The sequence below is a fragment of the Rhamphochromis longiceps genome, linkage group LG10, assembly GCF_057381845.1.
Source record: "Rhamphochromis longiceps isolate RC_006_pf linkage group LG10, R_longiceps_female_GT1.1, whole genome shotgun sequence".
Classification (NCBI taxonomy): domain Eukaryota; kingdom Metazoa; phylum Chordata; class Actinopteri; order Cichliformes; family Cichlidae; genus Rhamphochromis; species Rhamphochromis longiceps.
In genome coordinates this window covers 1,122,495-1,138,958 of record NC_140566.1, presented here as the reverse complement: position 1 = coordinate 1,138,958, position 16,464 = coordinate 1,122,495, and the positions used below count along the sequence as shown (strand labels likewise).

General features: G+C 43.1%; 1 protein-coding gene across 1 annotated transcript in view; it reads right to left on the bottom strand.

Moving 5' to 3' along the window:
- Positions 1–7,769: 7,769 nt before the first annotated feature.
- Positions 7,770–16,464, bottom strand: part of hlcs (holocarboxylase synthetase (biotin-(proprionyl-CoA-carboxylase (ATP-hydrolysing)) ligase)) — a 49,902-nt gene continuing 41,207 nt past the window's right edge. Inside the window, exons 8-11 of the mRNA XM_085419767.1 lie at positions 15,943–16,103; positions 13,317–13,431; positions 8,696–8,909; positions 7,770–8,057 (exon numbers count right to left, since the gene is read on the bottom strand). Of these exons, the coding sequence (XP_085275893.1) occupies positions 7,886–8,057; positions 8,696–8,909; positions 13,317–13,431; positions 15,943–16,103 (662 nt within the window). The 3' untranslated portion in view covers positions 7,770–7,885. The remainder of the gene's footprint in view (positions 8,058–8,695; positions 8,910–13,316; positions 13,432–15,942; positions 16,104–16,464) is intronic.

The window sequence follows — 16,464 nt, the reverse complement described above, 5'->3', positions numbered from 1 at the left end:
GGCGGATATTAGCTACTCACAAATGGCACCCTTACAAACTCCAGCTGCTGCAGCATCTCAGCAAGGATGACCCAGATCGGCGCACAGAATTTGCAGAATGAACAAAACAAAAACTGGAACAGGACCCTCAGTTCATGCAGAAGATTTTGTTCAGTGATGAGGCAAACTTTTATGTGAATGGTGTTAACAAACAAAACCACCGCTATTGGTCTGACACTAACCCACATTGGATGGATTCCTCCAAGACTGTTGGAACAACAAAAGTGATGGTTTGGTGTGGTATATGGGGCACAACGATAGTGGGTCCATTCTTCATCAATGGAAACCTCGAGGCCTCTGGATATTTGAAATTGCTACATGATGATATTTTTCCCTCTTTATCCACTGAAGCTGGCACGTTCCCTGAGTTTTTCCAGCAAGATGGTGCACCACCACATTATGGGTGCCGAGTCCGAGCATTCCTAGATGAATAGTTTCCTGGAAAGTGGATTGGTCGTCATGGGCCAGTTGAATGGTCCCCAAGGTCTCCTGATCTGACCCCCTTAGACTTTTATCTTTGGGGTCATCTGAAGGCAATTGTCTATGGTGTGAAGATACGAGATGTGCAGCACCTGAAACTACGCATACTGGATGGCTGTGCTGGCATTTCTCCTGTGGTGTTGCTATCAGTGTGTGAAGAGTGGGAGAAGAGGGTTGCATTGACAATCCAACACAATGGGCAGCACATTGAACACATTTTATAAGTGGTCAGAAACTTGTAAATAACTCATGAAAGAATAAAGTTATGTTGAAACCAAGCACACCATTGTTTTTCTTGTGACATTACCAATAAGTTTGATGTGTCACATGGTCCTCTTCCTATTGAAAAAACAAAAGTTGTATCCAAGATGGCCGACTTCTAAATGGCCACCATGGTCACCACCCATCTTGAGGAGTTTGCCCCCTCACATATACTAATGTGCCACAAACAGGACTTTAATATCACCAACCATTCCCATGTTATTACGGCGTATCCATATAAATGGCCCACCCTGTACTTTTAAATATCCTGGGAACCACAAGTAAACCAGCAGTCTGAGAGAGAAGTGCTCTGTTTGACAGGCTCTGTACTGTGAGGTCTTTAAGGTAAGACGGGGACCAACTGTTCAAGCTCTATGATGAGGAGGATTTTAAATTTGCTTCTGGATTTAATAGGGAGCCAATGAAGGGACGACAGTATGGACGAAATACGCTTTCTCGTTCTAGTCCCTGTTCCTCTTTCTACAAGATTTTGGATCAACTGAAGGCTTTTCAGGAAGTTTTTAGGATGTCCAGATAATAATGAATTACAATACTGAATACTGCTTTTTGACCTATGGTACGTAGCCCAATAATAGAGATAGGGTGATCATATTTAAGATTGAAACATTAATAAATGGCAGGACTTCTTTGAGTCTTGTAGGAACGGGGTGTAAAAGACACATTGATGATTTGGAGGAAGTAATAATCAAAACTAACTCAGAAACATAAACTGGAGCGAAGGAGTCTAACTAAATATCCAACCCAGTGTCATGGAAATACAGGGGGAGGTCCATCCATCCATCCATCTTCATCCGCTTTGTCCGGGGCCGGGTCGCGGGGGCAGCAGCCTAAGCAAAGAGGCCCAGACCTCCCTCTCCCCAGCCACCTCCTCCAGCTTATCCGGGGGAATACCAAGGCGTTCCCAGGCCAGCCGAGAGATATAATCTCTCCAGCGTGTCCTGGGTCTGCCCCGGGGCCTCCTCCCGGTGGGACATGCCTGGAACACCTCACCCAGGAGGCGCCCAGGGGGCATCCTTGTCAGATTCCCGAACCACCTCAGCTGGCTCCTTTCGATGCGGAGCAGCAGCTGCTCTACTCTGAGCCCCTCCCGGATGGCCGAACTTCTCACCCTATCTCTAAGGGAGAGGCCAGCCACCCTTCGGAGGAAGCTCATTTCTGCCACTTGTATCCGCGATCTCGTTCTTTCGGTCACTACCCACAGCTCGTGGCCATAGGTGAGGGTAGGGACGTAGATCGACCGGTAAATGGAGAGCTTCGCTTTTACACTCAGCTCCCTCTTCATCACGACGGACCGGTGCAGCGTCCGCATTACTGCAGCTGCAGCCCCAATCCGTCTGTCGATCTCCGGCTCCCTTCTCCCATCACTCGCGAACAAGACCCCGAGATACTTGAACTCCTCCACTTGGGGCAGGAACTCATCCCCGACCCGGAGTGGGCACTCCACCCTACAGGGGGAGGTAATATATTTAAATCCACAAAGTCGATAGTGAGCAAAAACCTTATAAAGTGCATTCCAGGGTCCTTAATAGCCAGAAACAATGAAGCTAGTCTCCTAGTATGTATTTGCATGTAAATGTGTTAATAATGTCTGTTTAAATGCTTTCCCGTGATTATGATGATCTCCCTCTGCTGTTCCCGCAGCTAACTGCAACTCCTGCATGTGTGTATACATCACGTTTTGGAGAAGCAAAGCATGACTGGACACGGTGGACCGGCGTGTCTATTCAACGCTTTGCTTGTAATATCAATTTTACTAAAAGCAGCTGTGCATAATGTTACGGTTATGGATGTTTTTATCTAATGATTAAAAAAGTTCATGAAGTCTAGTTCAGATTAAAGGAATGGTTGGCAGTTCAGACTTTTGGTCAGCCTGGCCACAGTGCTGAGGGGACGCCTAGGGTTGATCTTTTTCTTAAAGTGATGAAGAGTAAGATGGTTTATGAAGGGTATTTTTTCTAAATAGATAAATAAACTATTTTTTCAGAGTTTTATCAGAGTTAAGTACTTCTGACTTTTCCCACAGTATTCAGAGTTACACAGTGAAGATAATAATACTATTAACAAGATAATCAGCCTCTGTGGGAGTAGTGTTCAGATAGCTGCTCTGCTCTGTGTACAGGGCATTGAAGATGATAACAGTGGGTGGATTATATTCTTAATCCACCCACTGTTAGTTACAGCACTTTCAGAACGACATCTGCTGTGATGTATTCCCCCCAAAACTGTAAATGTTATCAGGAAATAATCACAAAAGAGGAAACACTGTTAAATGTTCATTTTCCATCCTTTATGTCAAAACAAGGCCCAGAGTGAGATTAAAGTGGTGGGTGGGTTCTTTTGTATTTTGAAGAAGTCTAATATTGAGCCTATATAATTGAGTCTAATAATTACTACAGAGCATTGTACGGAGCCCTGCAGGGGACATTAATTAAGACGCAAATATGTGATGTCTTGTAAACCGAGCAGATATCTGACATTTACACAACTACATTCACGCCTCAAAATATCTTAAAAGTGTATTTTGAGACCCAGAAAGAGTAATATTACAACTAAGTAGCTGCCGCCATTGTTGGAATTCAACTTTTGCGAGAATGTTGAATTCCAACTTTTTGAGATTAAAGGTGGAATTCAATTTCAAGAAAAAAGTTAAAAAGTGGAGATTGCCACTGCTGCTATACAATCTACAAAATGCTTTGGGCAGATGAGTTACTGTTTTTATTTACAAGGAAATTATTTATCTTTCTAGGAGATAAGCATAGTGTGGTGATAAGTATAAAGATGAAGAAAAGGTGTTGCAAAAAGGAGAATCTGATAAGAAAAGAAAAAAAAAAAACAAATTTGGAAGAGTTGGGTGGATTTCCCAAGAGTCAGTAAAGCCCACGCAGGTTTTTGGACACCACTCAGACAGCCACCAATTGAAGGAGAACGTGCAGCTAAACATGTCACTCGTTGGGGAGGAGACCACAGAAAACTATGGGCCCACATTTTTTTTGGCAAAGTTACACACTGATTTAATATTAATCCTATCTGTCCATGAAGCCAGATAACACACACCAATGAGTTAAACTGCAGGAATGTCTTAAAGACATAAAGACCTGGATGGCCGCTAACTTTCTGCTTCTTTTTTTTTCTTTCTTTTTTTTTGTGTCCCGTTTGGATCTTTACCATCAGAATTGTTGTTTTAAGGCCAAGAAAGATGCCAAGCGGATTTATTTTACCAAGTGGATCATCATGGCCTTGCCATATTGGTCCATTTGATTGACCTTTATTATAATTATGAATTTATTTTATTTTCAGTTGCTACAAACGGGACAGACATGACTGTGGGATAGGACAGGGAGAAAGAATGAAAGAAAGAGGGAGAGAAAGAAAACCAAAGGGGAGAAGAGACGGTGAGAAGGGGGGGAAGAAAGAAAGAAAAACAAACAAAACACCTGGATCACCTGTATGGAGAAAAAAAACAGAAGAGAAAGCAAACAACAAAGAGCAACATAATAAAATACAGCACCATCACAATAAACTAGCTAGCAGTAGATAACAGTAGATACTAAATATTAAACGATATTGTGCAGCACGCAAGATAGACAGCGCACAATGTGCTTTGAGGCAGCAGCCAAGAAAGCTGTAGTCCGCGTCTGTGAACACCCGTGTGTGGATCAGCATGCTTGCATTCCAAAGGTTTCTCCATGTAACGATCTGCTAGGGAGTGTGGGGAGCAATAGCCCCGTCCACCAGGGTATGAAGCAGGTATGGAGGAGATCCAGGCCCCAGATATCCAGAGGCCCCAGAGTACAAGGACCCGAGGAGGACCACCAAAAGGGGGGGGGGAACCGTGCCACCCTCCTGGGAAGAGCTGAGTAGAGCCCCAAACGAGAGGTCACCCAGCAGCTACGGAGCAGAGGCCAGAGGGGGTTGCAGTGGCGTGCCCGCGGGCTCTGCCGGCAGCCAGCTGTGCCAGAGACGACCGAGCTTCAGGCCCAGAGGGCAGAGGCCTGAGGGCATCCCACCCCCGGAAGGGGCCCAGCCGGGCCACAGGCGCCAGGCCCCGCCAATCGGCCACCAGGAGTGAGCCTTTTCTGCTTCTTAATTCAGATCAAACTGAGGTTATTGTACTCGGCCCTGAAAAGCTTAGAAATATGGTCTCTAAGCAGATTCTTACTCTGGATGGCATTACCTTGGCCTCCAGTAACACTGTGAGGAACCTTGGAGTCATGTTTGACCAGGACATGTCCTTCAACGCACATATTAAACAAATATGTAAGACTGCTTTCTTCCATTTGTGCAACATCTCTAAAGTTAGAAATATCCTGTCTCAGAGTGACGCTGAAAAACTAGTTCATGCATTTATTACTTCCAGGCTGGACGACTGTAATTCATTATTATCAGGAAGTCCAAAAAACTCACTGAAAAGCCTTCAGCTAATCCAAAATGCTGCAGCAAGAGTCCTGACAGGGACTAGAAAGAGAGAGCAGATTTCTCCTGTTTTGGCTTCCTGTTAAATCCAGAATTCAAAATCCTGCTCCTCACATACAAGGTCTTAAATAATCAGGCCCCATCTTATCTTAATGACCTTGTAGTACCATATCACCCTATTAGAGCACTTCGCTCTATACTGCAATAGGTGTAGGCTGCACTGGTCACTCCACTTCATTGATATTTATATTTTAAAAAAGTGCAACACTGTAACAACTGCCACAAAAACCAAAAACTTTTGTACTGTTCAGTTTGTACTGCTGCTCATTCCTGTGCAATATCCCATCTGCCCCCCCCCCCTCACATTCCTATTTAAGATTTTCTTTATTTAACCTTCCTGCCTTCTTGGGACCTTTTTGTGCCACTGCTATGTGTTAAATGGCTGCCATTTCCACTGTGTTCAGTGGAATATAACCAAACTTGCCACAGGATAGTTTTTACCTGTCAATGTTAATATTCCAGTGTGAATTCCTTAAATCAGCCTAAAATGGCTGAGCAGCAGAAATCCCCACACCCATCACCCTGGGGACCATTTTCTGCCCATTGACTTCCATTATAAACGCTATTTTTCAACCCCAAATTATCATCATATGATTTTATTTTTTCTTCTTTTCTTGGATGTCAATGAAGACTCAGGGCCTTGAAGTTTTAATTTTTAAATTGCAAAAAAAATGCAAAAAAAATAATGGCAGGTCAAAATGTATGTTGGTGCCAATCTTTGGTCCATCTAAAGGCCTACTTATAATGACAATCACATATTACTTCAACTGGTTTTTTGTGGAAATATTTAGTTTCGTTTTTTGGTTTTTGGGGCTTATAACACAGGGCGCTCATGTAATAACACTGGGATTTGAAGGGTTGAAACAACGAAAATATAATTAAAACTTTACATGAATATTTCAGGGAGAAGTAGTTTTACAAGGTTGGCTAATTTAAAGTGGAATAAAATATGGATATATGGTCTTTTTATGGCGTGGCTGAGAATGGTCCCTAGGGTGATGGGTGTGAGTTTTTTAAAGGATGGCAGGAGGGTTAATCACTAGTGTGTACATATATTTATATATACATACATATATATTTAGTCAGTTAACTGAAAATCTCTTTTTTCTTTTACTATATCTAATTAATATTTTGCTCTTACTATTTTTCTATTTATTTATTATTTTATTTTTTTCTACTGTACCATTCTGCTGAGTGACTGTCTTCTGCTCGCCAAATACATTTCATTGCGATGTTGACCCTGTGCTAACTTGCATATGACAAATAAAACTGAAAACTGAACTGAAACTGCTGGGGGATTCCCATGATGCACTGCGTGTTTCTTCTTCACTCACTATGTGTTAACAGACCTCTGCACTGAATCATATCTGTTATTAACCTCTGTCTCTCTTCCACAGCATGTCTCTATCCTGTCTTCCTTCTCTCACCCCAACCAATCACAGCAGATGGCCCCGCCCCTCCCTGAGCCTGGTTCTGCTGGAGGTTTCTTCCTGTTAAAAGGGAGTTTTTCCTTCCCACTGTCGCCAAAGTGCTGCTCATAGGGGGTCATATGATTGTTGGGTTTTTCTCTGTATCTATTATTGTAGGGTCTACCTTACAATATAAAGCGCTGTTGTTGTGATTTGGCGCTATATAAATAAACTGAATTGAACTGAAATATAATAGTGATGTCCAGTTGACATAAGCGGGTGTCATTACTGCTGACGTGATTAAAATTTTACAGAATTGAGATTCCCCTCCGTGAATCACAACTTTAACGTGGTGGAGGAAAAAACAGTTCAGAAGACCGTTATCTGAGTCAAATCGAATGTTTGTTTGACAATTTGTATTCAAATAGTCATTTTCATGAATGCAGGACGTCAGGAGAGTGGTGCAGTGAGTGTGAGAGATTGTCAAGAGGACAATGATCCTAAACAGTGCAGTTAAAGCATACCTGGAAAAACATACAATGGAACACTGACAGTCCTGGAATGGCCTTCCCAGATCCTGAAGCAGTTACTGAAGCAGTGGGGGATCAAAAAAAACGAACAAAAAGCAGCTAACATCCAAAGAAAAGCTTTGTCAGTGACTTGCTAGACTTTTCAACACATCTTTATCCTCAGGCCTTTCAGGACACTCCAGGGTCCTCCATATGTTGGAACATTTGAAGCTTCCCCTGAAAATCATGATTACAGAAAAAAGGGTCTAACCAGGGAAATGACAAAAAAACGTGTGTGGAAATCTTTATTTTGCTGAAAATAGCAACAGTCCAAATCGCACTGTTCACTGTTTTCATGGAATCATTCTAGTGACGGGTACAAGATTTATTTTGAAAGACAAAATGAATATACATTGTAAGACATTAACATCATTTAGTAGTCCCAGACCAGCACACCAGTCATTACCAATGCAGAGATCTCTGCATGTTTTTTCTGTCTTTGTCACTATTGTATGTTTCTGAACAAGTAACCTGACCAACATAAAAACATCTGGTTAACATGGTCCAGTACACACACACACACACACACACACACACACACACACACACACACACACACACACACACACACACACACACACACACACACACACACACACACACACAATGAGTCTGTGCTTTATGAATTTGGTCCTAATGTGTTTTGATGACCACCAGATTCTTCAGCATATCAAACGAGTTTCCATCCGGCTCCACTGAGACCACACCCTGCTCCTTGCTGTGCACCTGGAGGAAACCGTTGTGGTCCAGACCCATCACCTGAACCTCTGGGCCGTCCTCACTCCAGAGACGCACCCAAGTTCCACTGAGGTCAGAACAAAGAGAGCAGTTTTTACAGTTTAAATGTGAATGTGGGGTCTAGTAAACTTAATTAAGTTGAACAGTGGTTAAAACCCAACTCCAGAGCCACTTTACTCTTACATGAAAAACAAAACATCATCTGTTTCAGGATTTTATGTGCCATTTTTCTTTTACACAGTTTTGTTCATGTTATATACTTCTGAATGCACAATGGAATATAACTTAGATTTGACTGCATTTTAGTAGCGTTTGAGGATATATGTACATAAAAGATTAAAAGTCTATTAACAGGCGAATCAGAAAAAGAAAGTTAAATATGACTGAATGAGATTTAATCACAAGATAAAGAGAACACATTTAATTACCTCAATTTGTATCCACACAAGAGATTGTTAAATATTATGTAATTTGTAATTAGAGAGATATATGACATTACAGTTTCCCTGTATTAGAGACTGGGTCAGTAAAAGCAAAAATAGGAAGTGGTATCATAAGGATACTTGATTTGAATCCGGTCAGTGCATCTCTACACTGAAAATCGCCCATTAAATCCTTGTTCCCATGTTGCTAAAAGAAAGTGTGTGATTCTAAGTAAAAGTGAAATCTTAGTTCAAAGCATCAAGAGTTGTCTACGTTACACACCTGTGGAGCCATCTCTTGTAGTACGTGGGCAGGACAGACTCTGGGCCTCCTTGCTGGAAGTTGTCAATAAGGGCCTCCAGGCAGTTGACAGTTCTCGCGATGAGCTGGGCACAGCTGAGTGGCTGCAGGCTGCAGTTGTGCTGTAAGTTGTACGACTGGATCAGGTCATTGATGCACACTGTTGGGTTGCTGTTTGTCACATTAACCCCACAGCCTGTAGGGAAGAACACGTTTAAGAGATAATTACAATATTCTGAGATAACCTGGGTTTGTGCACATTCATCCATGCACAGCTCTCGAGGTTCCTCCACAGCGTTTTGATCAGGATCGTGATTTTGACTTTTACTCTGAGTCATTATTGCACCTTGATTTTTTTCCTCTTTAGCCACTATGTTATAGAGTTGCTGCTGTACTTGAGGGATCGTTGTTATGCTAGACAATCCGATTTTGGCAAACTTTAGCTGTCAGACAGATGGCCTCACATCTGACTGCAGAATACTTTGCTGTTTTACAGTTAAATATGATATCTCATGGTGGACTGCAGCAAAAGCCCAAACCATCACCTCCCCACGCTGTGCTAACAGAATTCGTGTTACTATAAAAGGACATTGTTCCAGAAATCTTCTGGTTTATTCAGATGCAAACCCAAGCCATGCTACCAAGTTCATTTTTGAGAAAAGAGGCTTTCCTCCAAACAAGCCAAACAATTTCAGTCCAATCGTACTATCGTGAACTTTAACATTTAACATGCACCAATGAGTGAACACACTGTAAGCAATTTCAGGCCCAAGGTGAGGACGCAAAAATGTTTAACTGGATAGAATGTGTGATATGTGAATATACAGCAGAAATGTAGGTATAAATTCTGCTGCTTGTTTTCTATGGTCACCAATGTGTACGTTATTTTCATGCCGTTTTATTCAACAGATTATAATTTCTTTGCAAAAACAAATTCCTTAAAGCAGAGATGAGAATACAACAGAGCTGTATCGAACACCACTGATCTGCAGTGACTTTGGTGCAGAAATGAGGGGGTCATTCAGGCATTGTTTATAAAAGATGAACTCCAAGAAGCTAGAATAGTGGTGTTTTGGTACAATAGTAGCAAAGGGCCAGCATACCAATGTTTTCCCTGATAAAACCTTACTGTCCGTTCTGCTAGGATTGTAACATTTTATTCTTTAACTGACTTTGCATTGTGTCAGCTGTGACAACCGGGGATGCCCCATCCTCTGCAAAAAAACAAAACAAGGATGTGCACAGTGTGTACTGGGTAGCTAGTGTAAACTCCTTGCAGTGTCGAACAAATAAATCAACCAAGCTGTGAGGACCAAAGAAACCACATAAACAGGAATGGTTATTTCCAGCCAAACCAGTTTGAAAATGATCGGCAAAGACCATAAGAGACACACACACACACACAGCAGGGAAGTAAGCGAAGAAATGAAAGAAAAAGCAACAGAAAGGTGGAGAAGGGAACTCTGAAGAAAAAGGAGCGCGGCCAGACTCTACCTGCTTTGCTCACAACGCCGCCCCCTTGTGCTGATGCTGGGGGCAGTACCCCCACTGTTCCAAGTAAAGACTGGCGTCCTGGATCTAGATGAGGCTTCGGATCAGAAGGCAAATGCTACACTTCACAGGGAAGTGACAGAAATGGCAGACACAGGGGTAAAGGTGGTAATTCAATCCACTTGGCAGGTGAATGAACTGAAGCAGGCCATTGCTGAGCTTACCTTGAAACAAGAAGGATCACTTAGCACCGGGAGTTCACAAGCCCCCTCGGACTGCACACCAAAAAGATTATCCACGAAGCACAAACCAGTGCCAGCACGCCCTCCATGCCATCGACAGGCTGCATATTAAGGGTCAGCCCTACAGGAGGACTCAGATTGGAGGACGAGATCCAAGACAAGTGGAAAATTGGAGGAGGATCCACACGACTTGAAGGAAACAACCAACAACCCAGATTCAGGGTACACTAGTGGGAGACTTCACAGGGGTATTCACTCCTCCACCAATGAGTGGTGCAGAGGGGTCCCAGCTCACATTTGAGAGATCTCCACCCCAGACTCGTAGGATGTGACCGAGAGGTCAAGGTGGGGAATCAATACCAATAACCCAACTGCCACTACGAGTAGTAGATGGAAGAGGCCTGCTGTATGTTCCCCAAAGAGACATTGAGGCCTACCTTCCAAATTTCCCCCAGTGGGAGGAGGAGCCTCAGACCACCCTAGAGGGAGAGACGATGGGAGACACCTACGGAGGTGGAGACCTGAGGGCCCTGCTGAGTAAGTTGGAGGGGAGAGACACCACACGTTAACTACTAAAGGAAGCCAGCATCGGGTCATGAGAAGGATACGCTATACTATTCAACCTGTAATGGGATCACCTGTGGGAGTTCTAAGGAAGGAATGCCCAACTGACAGACTATCGGAGACATAAAAAAGGAAATAACACAAAGGGATGCTGGAGTGCTTAAAATGGGCTGCCACCCTGTAGGAAAGGCATACAGGTGCACAACATAACTCCAATAATGCAATCCAGGCAGTCTGTAGTGTGTGAAGGTCCTCTCTAATGCCAAATCAGGCACAACAGGGCCTCAGGAGCCTTATCCCTCTTTTCCAAACCCATTCACAGGCAGAGGAGCAGGAGTGTCCAACCAGAGACAGTATGAAGGAGCGCCAAGGCCAAGGTTCCCCAATCAGATGCCATTCTAGATCTATGAATAAATCTTCTTTTTTTTGGTACCGGTACTAGTTTTATTTTGTTGTATTTATCCGCGACACCTTAAAGGCCGGTCTGTGAAAATATTGTCGGGCATAAACCGGTCCGTGGCGCAAAAAAGGTTGGGGACCGATGAACTAGGTCACGGGCTGTCACACATGCAATGAGCACAACCCAAGGGCGCCCTACAAATGCCCAGTGGTAAGGTTTCCAGTCTCAGAGGCTCCACTTCAAGATATCACAATTGACTTCACTGATGTGGGAGTGGGTCAGGTACTTTCTGGTGATGGTGGAAAAGTTCACAAGCTGGGTGGAAGCAGTATCATGCAAAAAATGAATCAGCGCAGACTGTAGTGAAGTGGCTGAAAAACAAGTTAATACCCTGGTCTGGGGTCCCGAGGAGCATATGCTCCGATGATGCCTCGTATTTCTCAAATAAAGAACTGGCAGGGGTAGAAAAGGCTCGAGGTATAACACAGTTTCAGGGCCGTTTGCTATCCTGCCTCACAAAGGCTGGTGGAAAGGGCAAATAAGACTCTGAAGAGAAAGATTCTTGATTTCTCTTATGGAACTAGACTGATGTGGGTGGACTCTCTCCCCATTGCTCTCATGTCAATGAGAACCTCCCTGCCCTGGCCCACCATGAGAGGGAGGTCATATGCCCTCTCTGGATGTCTGGCAGGTGAGTCGTGATGAACATACGACAGCGTTGACTAAACTGACCAGAGTTTTGTCTAAGCAGGTGCAGCTGGCTGAGCCCGAGGCAACTCCAAATGAGCAGTAAAGGTTGGTGAGTGGGCATGGGTGAAAGTTCACAAGAGAAAGTGGCTTGAACCCAGGACTGGACCCTATGAGGTGATTCAATGTATAACCCATGCAGTCCAGGTAAAGCTGGAGCTAATTGGTACCACCTGACACACTGTGTACCTGCACAACCACCCTAGCGAACTTTGGGCGAGGTGAGGACTAATCTGGCAGAAACCGGCGACAGACAGCCGACAGAAACGCGTAAACCCCTGCATGTCCTTGTTAGTATAAATAGCGTGCTTTCTAGCTATTCCACTTTCCTGTGATTGTTGTTGTATTCCATGTGCTAGACGGCTATCGGATAGGTTGATCGTAGCTGTTTTGTCTAAGGAGAAGAACTCTACATCATAACAGTTGCCATTGTTCCGAGTGGAGGAGGAGTCAGAGGGTGACGAGGAAGAGTAGGTGTAACAGGAGGGAGTAAAGGCCTCTGAGGGCAAAAGCAAGTGTAGTGTTGAAGGTTTGAAGCTCCAGGGCACCACAGATGCCCTGTAAAATGGAAAGGGGAAGACAATGTGTGAGATAAAGGTTTACACCTTAACAGGTGTAAGAGGAGGGACTATTTAGTGTTATAGTGAACAGCTTAAGAATTTAGATGTCTAGACAGTGTTTAGTTAGAAATGGCGACAGTGAAGAAGCTTCAAGGTGAAGGGACACAAAGTCCTATGATAAGGTGGGTCATCGGGACGGCGTGAGACAAAAACAATATCCAGTATCTCAGCCAGGGTGGCCTTCATGCTAACTAAGATGTGAGAAGTGATTAGGTGAAAGGTGAGAGAACAGGGAAAAACATCTAGTACCCGTGTAGCAGAGTAGGGGCCTTCCCTTTTAGGTGCTGCTCTTCAGGATTGCTGAGAGGCTGGGACCACCTCGGGGCGCCAACGAAGGCAGAATAAATGTACACTAGGATTTCTCCTCATCGGTTTTAACCAATCAGACGCCCATTCTCATATAAAACTTTGTATACTGCTACATTAAGGTACTCTCTTATGTTAACAAGTTTAAAATGAGCATGTTAGTTTAGCCATGTGAGGAACGGCTTCATGTTGATATGAGTGAAATGTGTCCGTTGAACCGTGCAGATTGTCACCTATGAGCAGATGAAAAGTTGATCCCAGTACTGTGGAAGTCACCAGCACTCCTCCGAGCTTCATCAGGTTACCGTAGTAGATGTCATTGGGCCACTTCACCCTCAGATCTATGTCCTACAGGAGGTTAAACGTCATCTATCTTACATGTACTTTAATACCAACACAATGATCTTTATTATACTTCAAAATGTGTGAAAATAGTCTAATAACATTTCCATGTGATTAACAAGGTTATGGTACCAAGTAATTGCATGTTAATGACCATGCTTGGATATGTTAATTTCCATTATGAGGTAAATACTAGGCTGTCTTCATGCATGCTCTCCCAAAAGGTTGATTCTGTCCATCTGGATGTTTTCAGTGGGAGAAATGTTTCATCATCAGGTGACGTCTTCAGTCTCAGCTGACTGCAGGTTTCCAACCTTATAAACAGGACATTTGCACAATGACTGAAACTAGCACCACTGAAGGAACGATGGGCTGGGAGGTCAGTTCCTTGATCAACCTACGCATACGGATCAGTATTTAAGGTTTGACTCCACATCCACTGGAGCACAAACTGGGTGTCATCAGGACGCTACAACTGCTGCGTAAGTGAAAACCCGTAGTGATCCCGTACATGTCAGGAGTATCGGAACAGCTGAGACGCATTTCTTCCAAACACCGACACAAACAGAGTAACATAGTGTACGCTGTTAAGTGCAGGAGGATTGCCAGGATTTATACATCGGGGAAACCAAACAACCTCTGGCTAAGAGGATGCCACAACACAGAAGAGCCACCTCATCAGGACTCTGCAGTCTGTTTACAGCTACAGGCCAGTGGACACTCTTTCAATGATGAGGATGTAACATCCTGGACAGGGAGGAACGCTGGTTTGAGGGCGGAGTCAAGGAGGCCATTTATGAGAAAAGGGAAAGACCATCTCTGAATGGAAGAGGGGGCCTAAGGGTAGGGCTGCTCGATTATGGCAAAAATGATAATCACGATTATTTTCACTGAAATTGAGATCACGATTATTTGACGATATTTATTTAACCCTTTAAGACCTACTATAGAACCAAGTCCACCAGAGCTTATATTATTTTTTTACATGTTGTAGTGCCATTTGTGGGAGCATTTCAAATTGCTATACATCAATACAACTGTTATAGCCCATATTTTAATAATATGTATGCATTAAGTCCATAGTAATTACATAAATTGCAAAAAAGTGCAATAAACTACAAAAAAAATTGAAAATCGCTTTTGTTTTGTTTACATATATTTCTACTTGGAGAAGTTTAAGAGGTTTATCCCTCAAAACTTTAAATACAATAAAGTTGCAAAAAATAGTTTCCCACCACAGGAAATTTATTTTGAGTGTCTTCATAGTTTTATTTTGGAGATACACCAATTTTTATATACTGCAGGAAAAACAAAAAACAATCCTATGATGCAAATTTGCAAAGAAAACAGCAGGTGCATCATTTCACTGTGGGAAGTGATAGGAACGGCAAAGCGTGTTTCTGGAATATTATGTTTTTGTTCCTGCAAGCGCTTTTTATGCAATTTTTTCAAAGCTATATGTGGAACGAAACCGTGACCGAGGACAAGCTGATGGCATCAGATGTAAGTACAACTCCTCCGGTTTCATATGCAAAACAAATTATTGCGCTAGCTTACACGGTTCAGGTTCTACAGGGATTTAAAAATAGTTACGCAAAACGGAGCGTGCAGCTCTGACCGGCTTTAAAGGGTTAACAATGACTTTAAAAAAAATAATATAAAATAGTGTGCAACACCACTGAAGTTTTTTTTTTTTAAACTCTCTTTTCAACCAACGGCAGTCACTCTCCAAATAACTCTTGCTTAGCTTTCCGAGCTTCCCTCGGGTCCTCTTAATCAGCGGTCTCCAACCTTTTTTGCGCCACGGACCGGTTTATGCCCGACAATATTTTCACGGACCGGCCTTTAAGGTGTCGCGGATAAATGAGGGAGGGGCTAATAATCGGCTCAGTCATTTTTAATGATCGTTGAAAGCCCAGATCGTAATCGTGATTAAAATTCGATTAATTGAGCAGCCCTACCTAAGGGTACATCTGTCACCATCTTACATGCTGTGATTGCAGTCATTGCCCAACTCTCTGTGAATGGGACTCATGGGCTTTGATCAGTGGTTGTTGATCAATGTCCATGATAATTTGCATATTAATGATCAATCACAGTTCATTCAGTGGTGCTGGTTTCAGTCATTATGCAAATGTCCTGTTTATAAGATTGGAAACCTGCAGTCAGCTGAGACTGAAGACGTCACCTGGATGATGATGAAATGTTTCTCCCACTGAAAACGTCCTGATGAACAGAATCAACTTTTGGGTAAATACTAGGCTAATGATGGGGGAACAAACACAGGGCATATGAGGAAAAACCTAAAAGAATGAATAAAATAAAACTTACAGTAAGGGCACAATCATCTTTTAGAACAATAGAAGAACATCTAAGCAGGAAAAAGGCCGTAACGCTGCAGTGCTTCGAATAAAATGCTTTTAATACAGTGACATTAACTGGTAGTAATGCTGTAATAAGAACATGGACTGCTAAACAGTTGGATGTCTTAATGTTATTATGGAGATATTGGGATACCTGATATCCAGGAAGTGAGCAAACAGCCTCCACTACAGCAAGAGCAACCAGGTGCTGCAGGAAGGGAATCCTCTGTCCGAGCTTGGAGTTCAGCTCAATCTGGACATTCAGAGTGAACATGGCACAACCCAGAGGGCTGAGCCAGGCATTCCTTCCCCGACCTACAGCACAAAACACAAGCAGCAAGTTTTACCAAACACCTAAAGCATACTGTGAAATAGACTACCAGTCAGAAGTTTGGACACACCTTCTCATTTAATGTTTTTCTTTAGTTTCACACTGTTTACATCGTAGATTCTCACTGAAGGCATCATGAATGAACACATATGTAATTATGCAGTAATGAACAAGTGTGAAATAACTCTCAAAGCCAGCCTTTGCTTTGATTACTGCTTTGCTCACTCTTGGCGTTCTCTCCATGAGGTCGTCGCCTGAAATGGTTTCCAACGGTCTTGGAGTTCCCAGAGATGCTGAGCACCTGTTGGCCTTTTTGCCTTCACACTGCGCTCCATCTCATCCCAA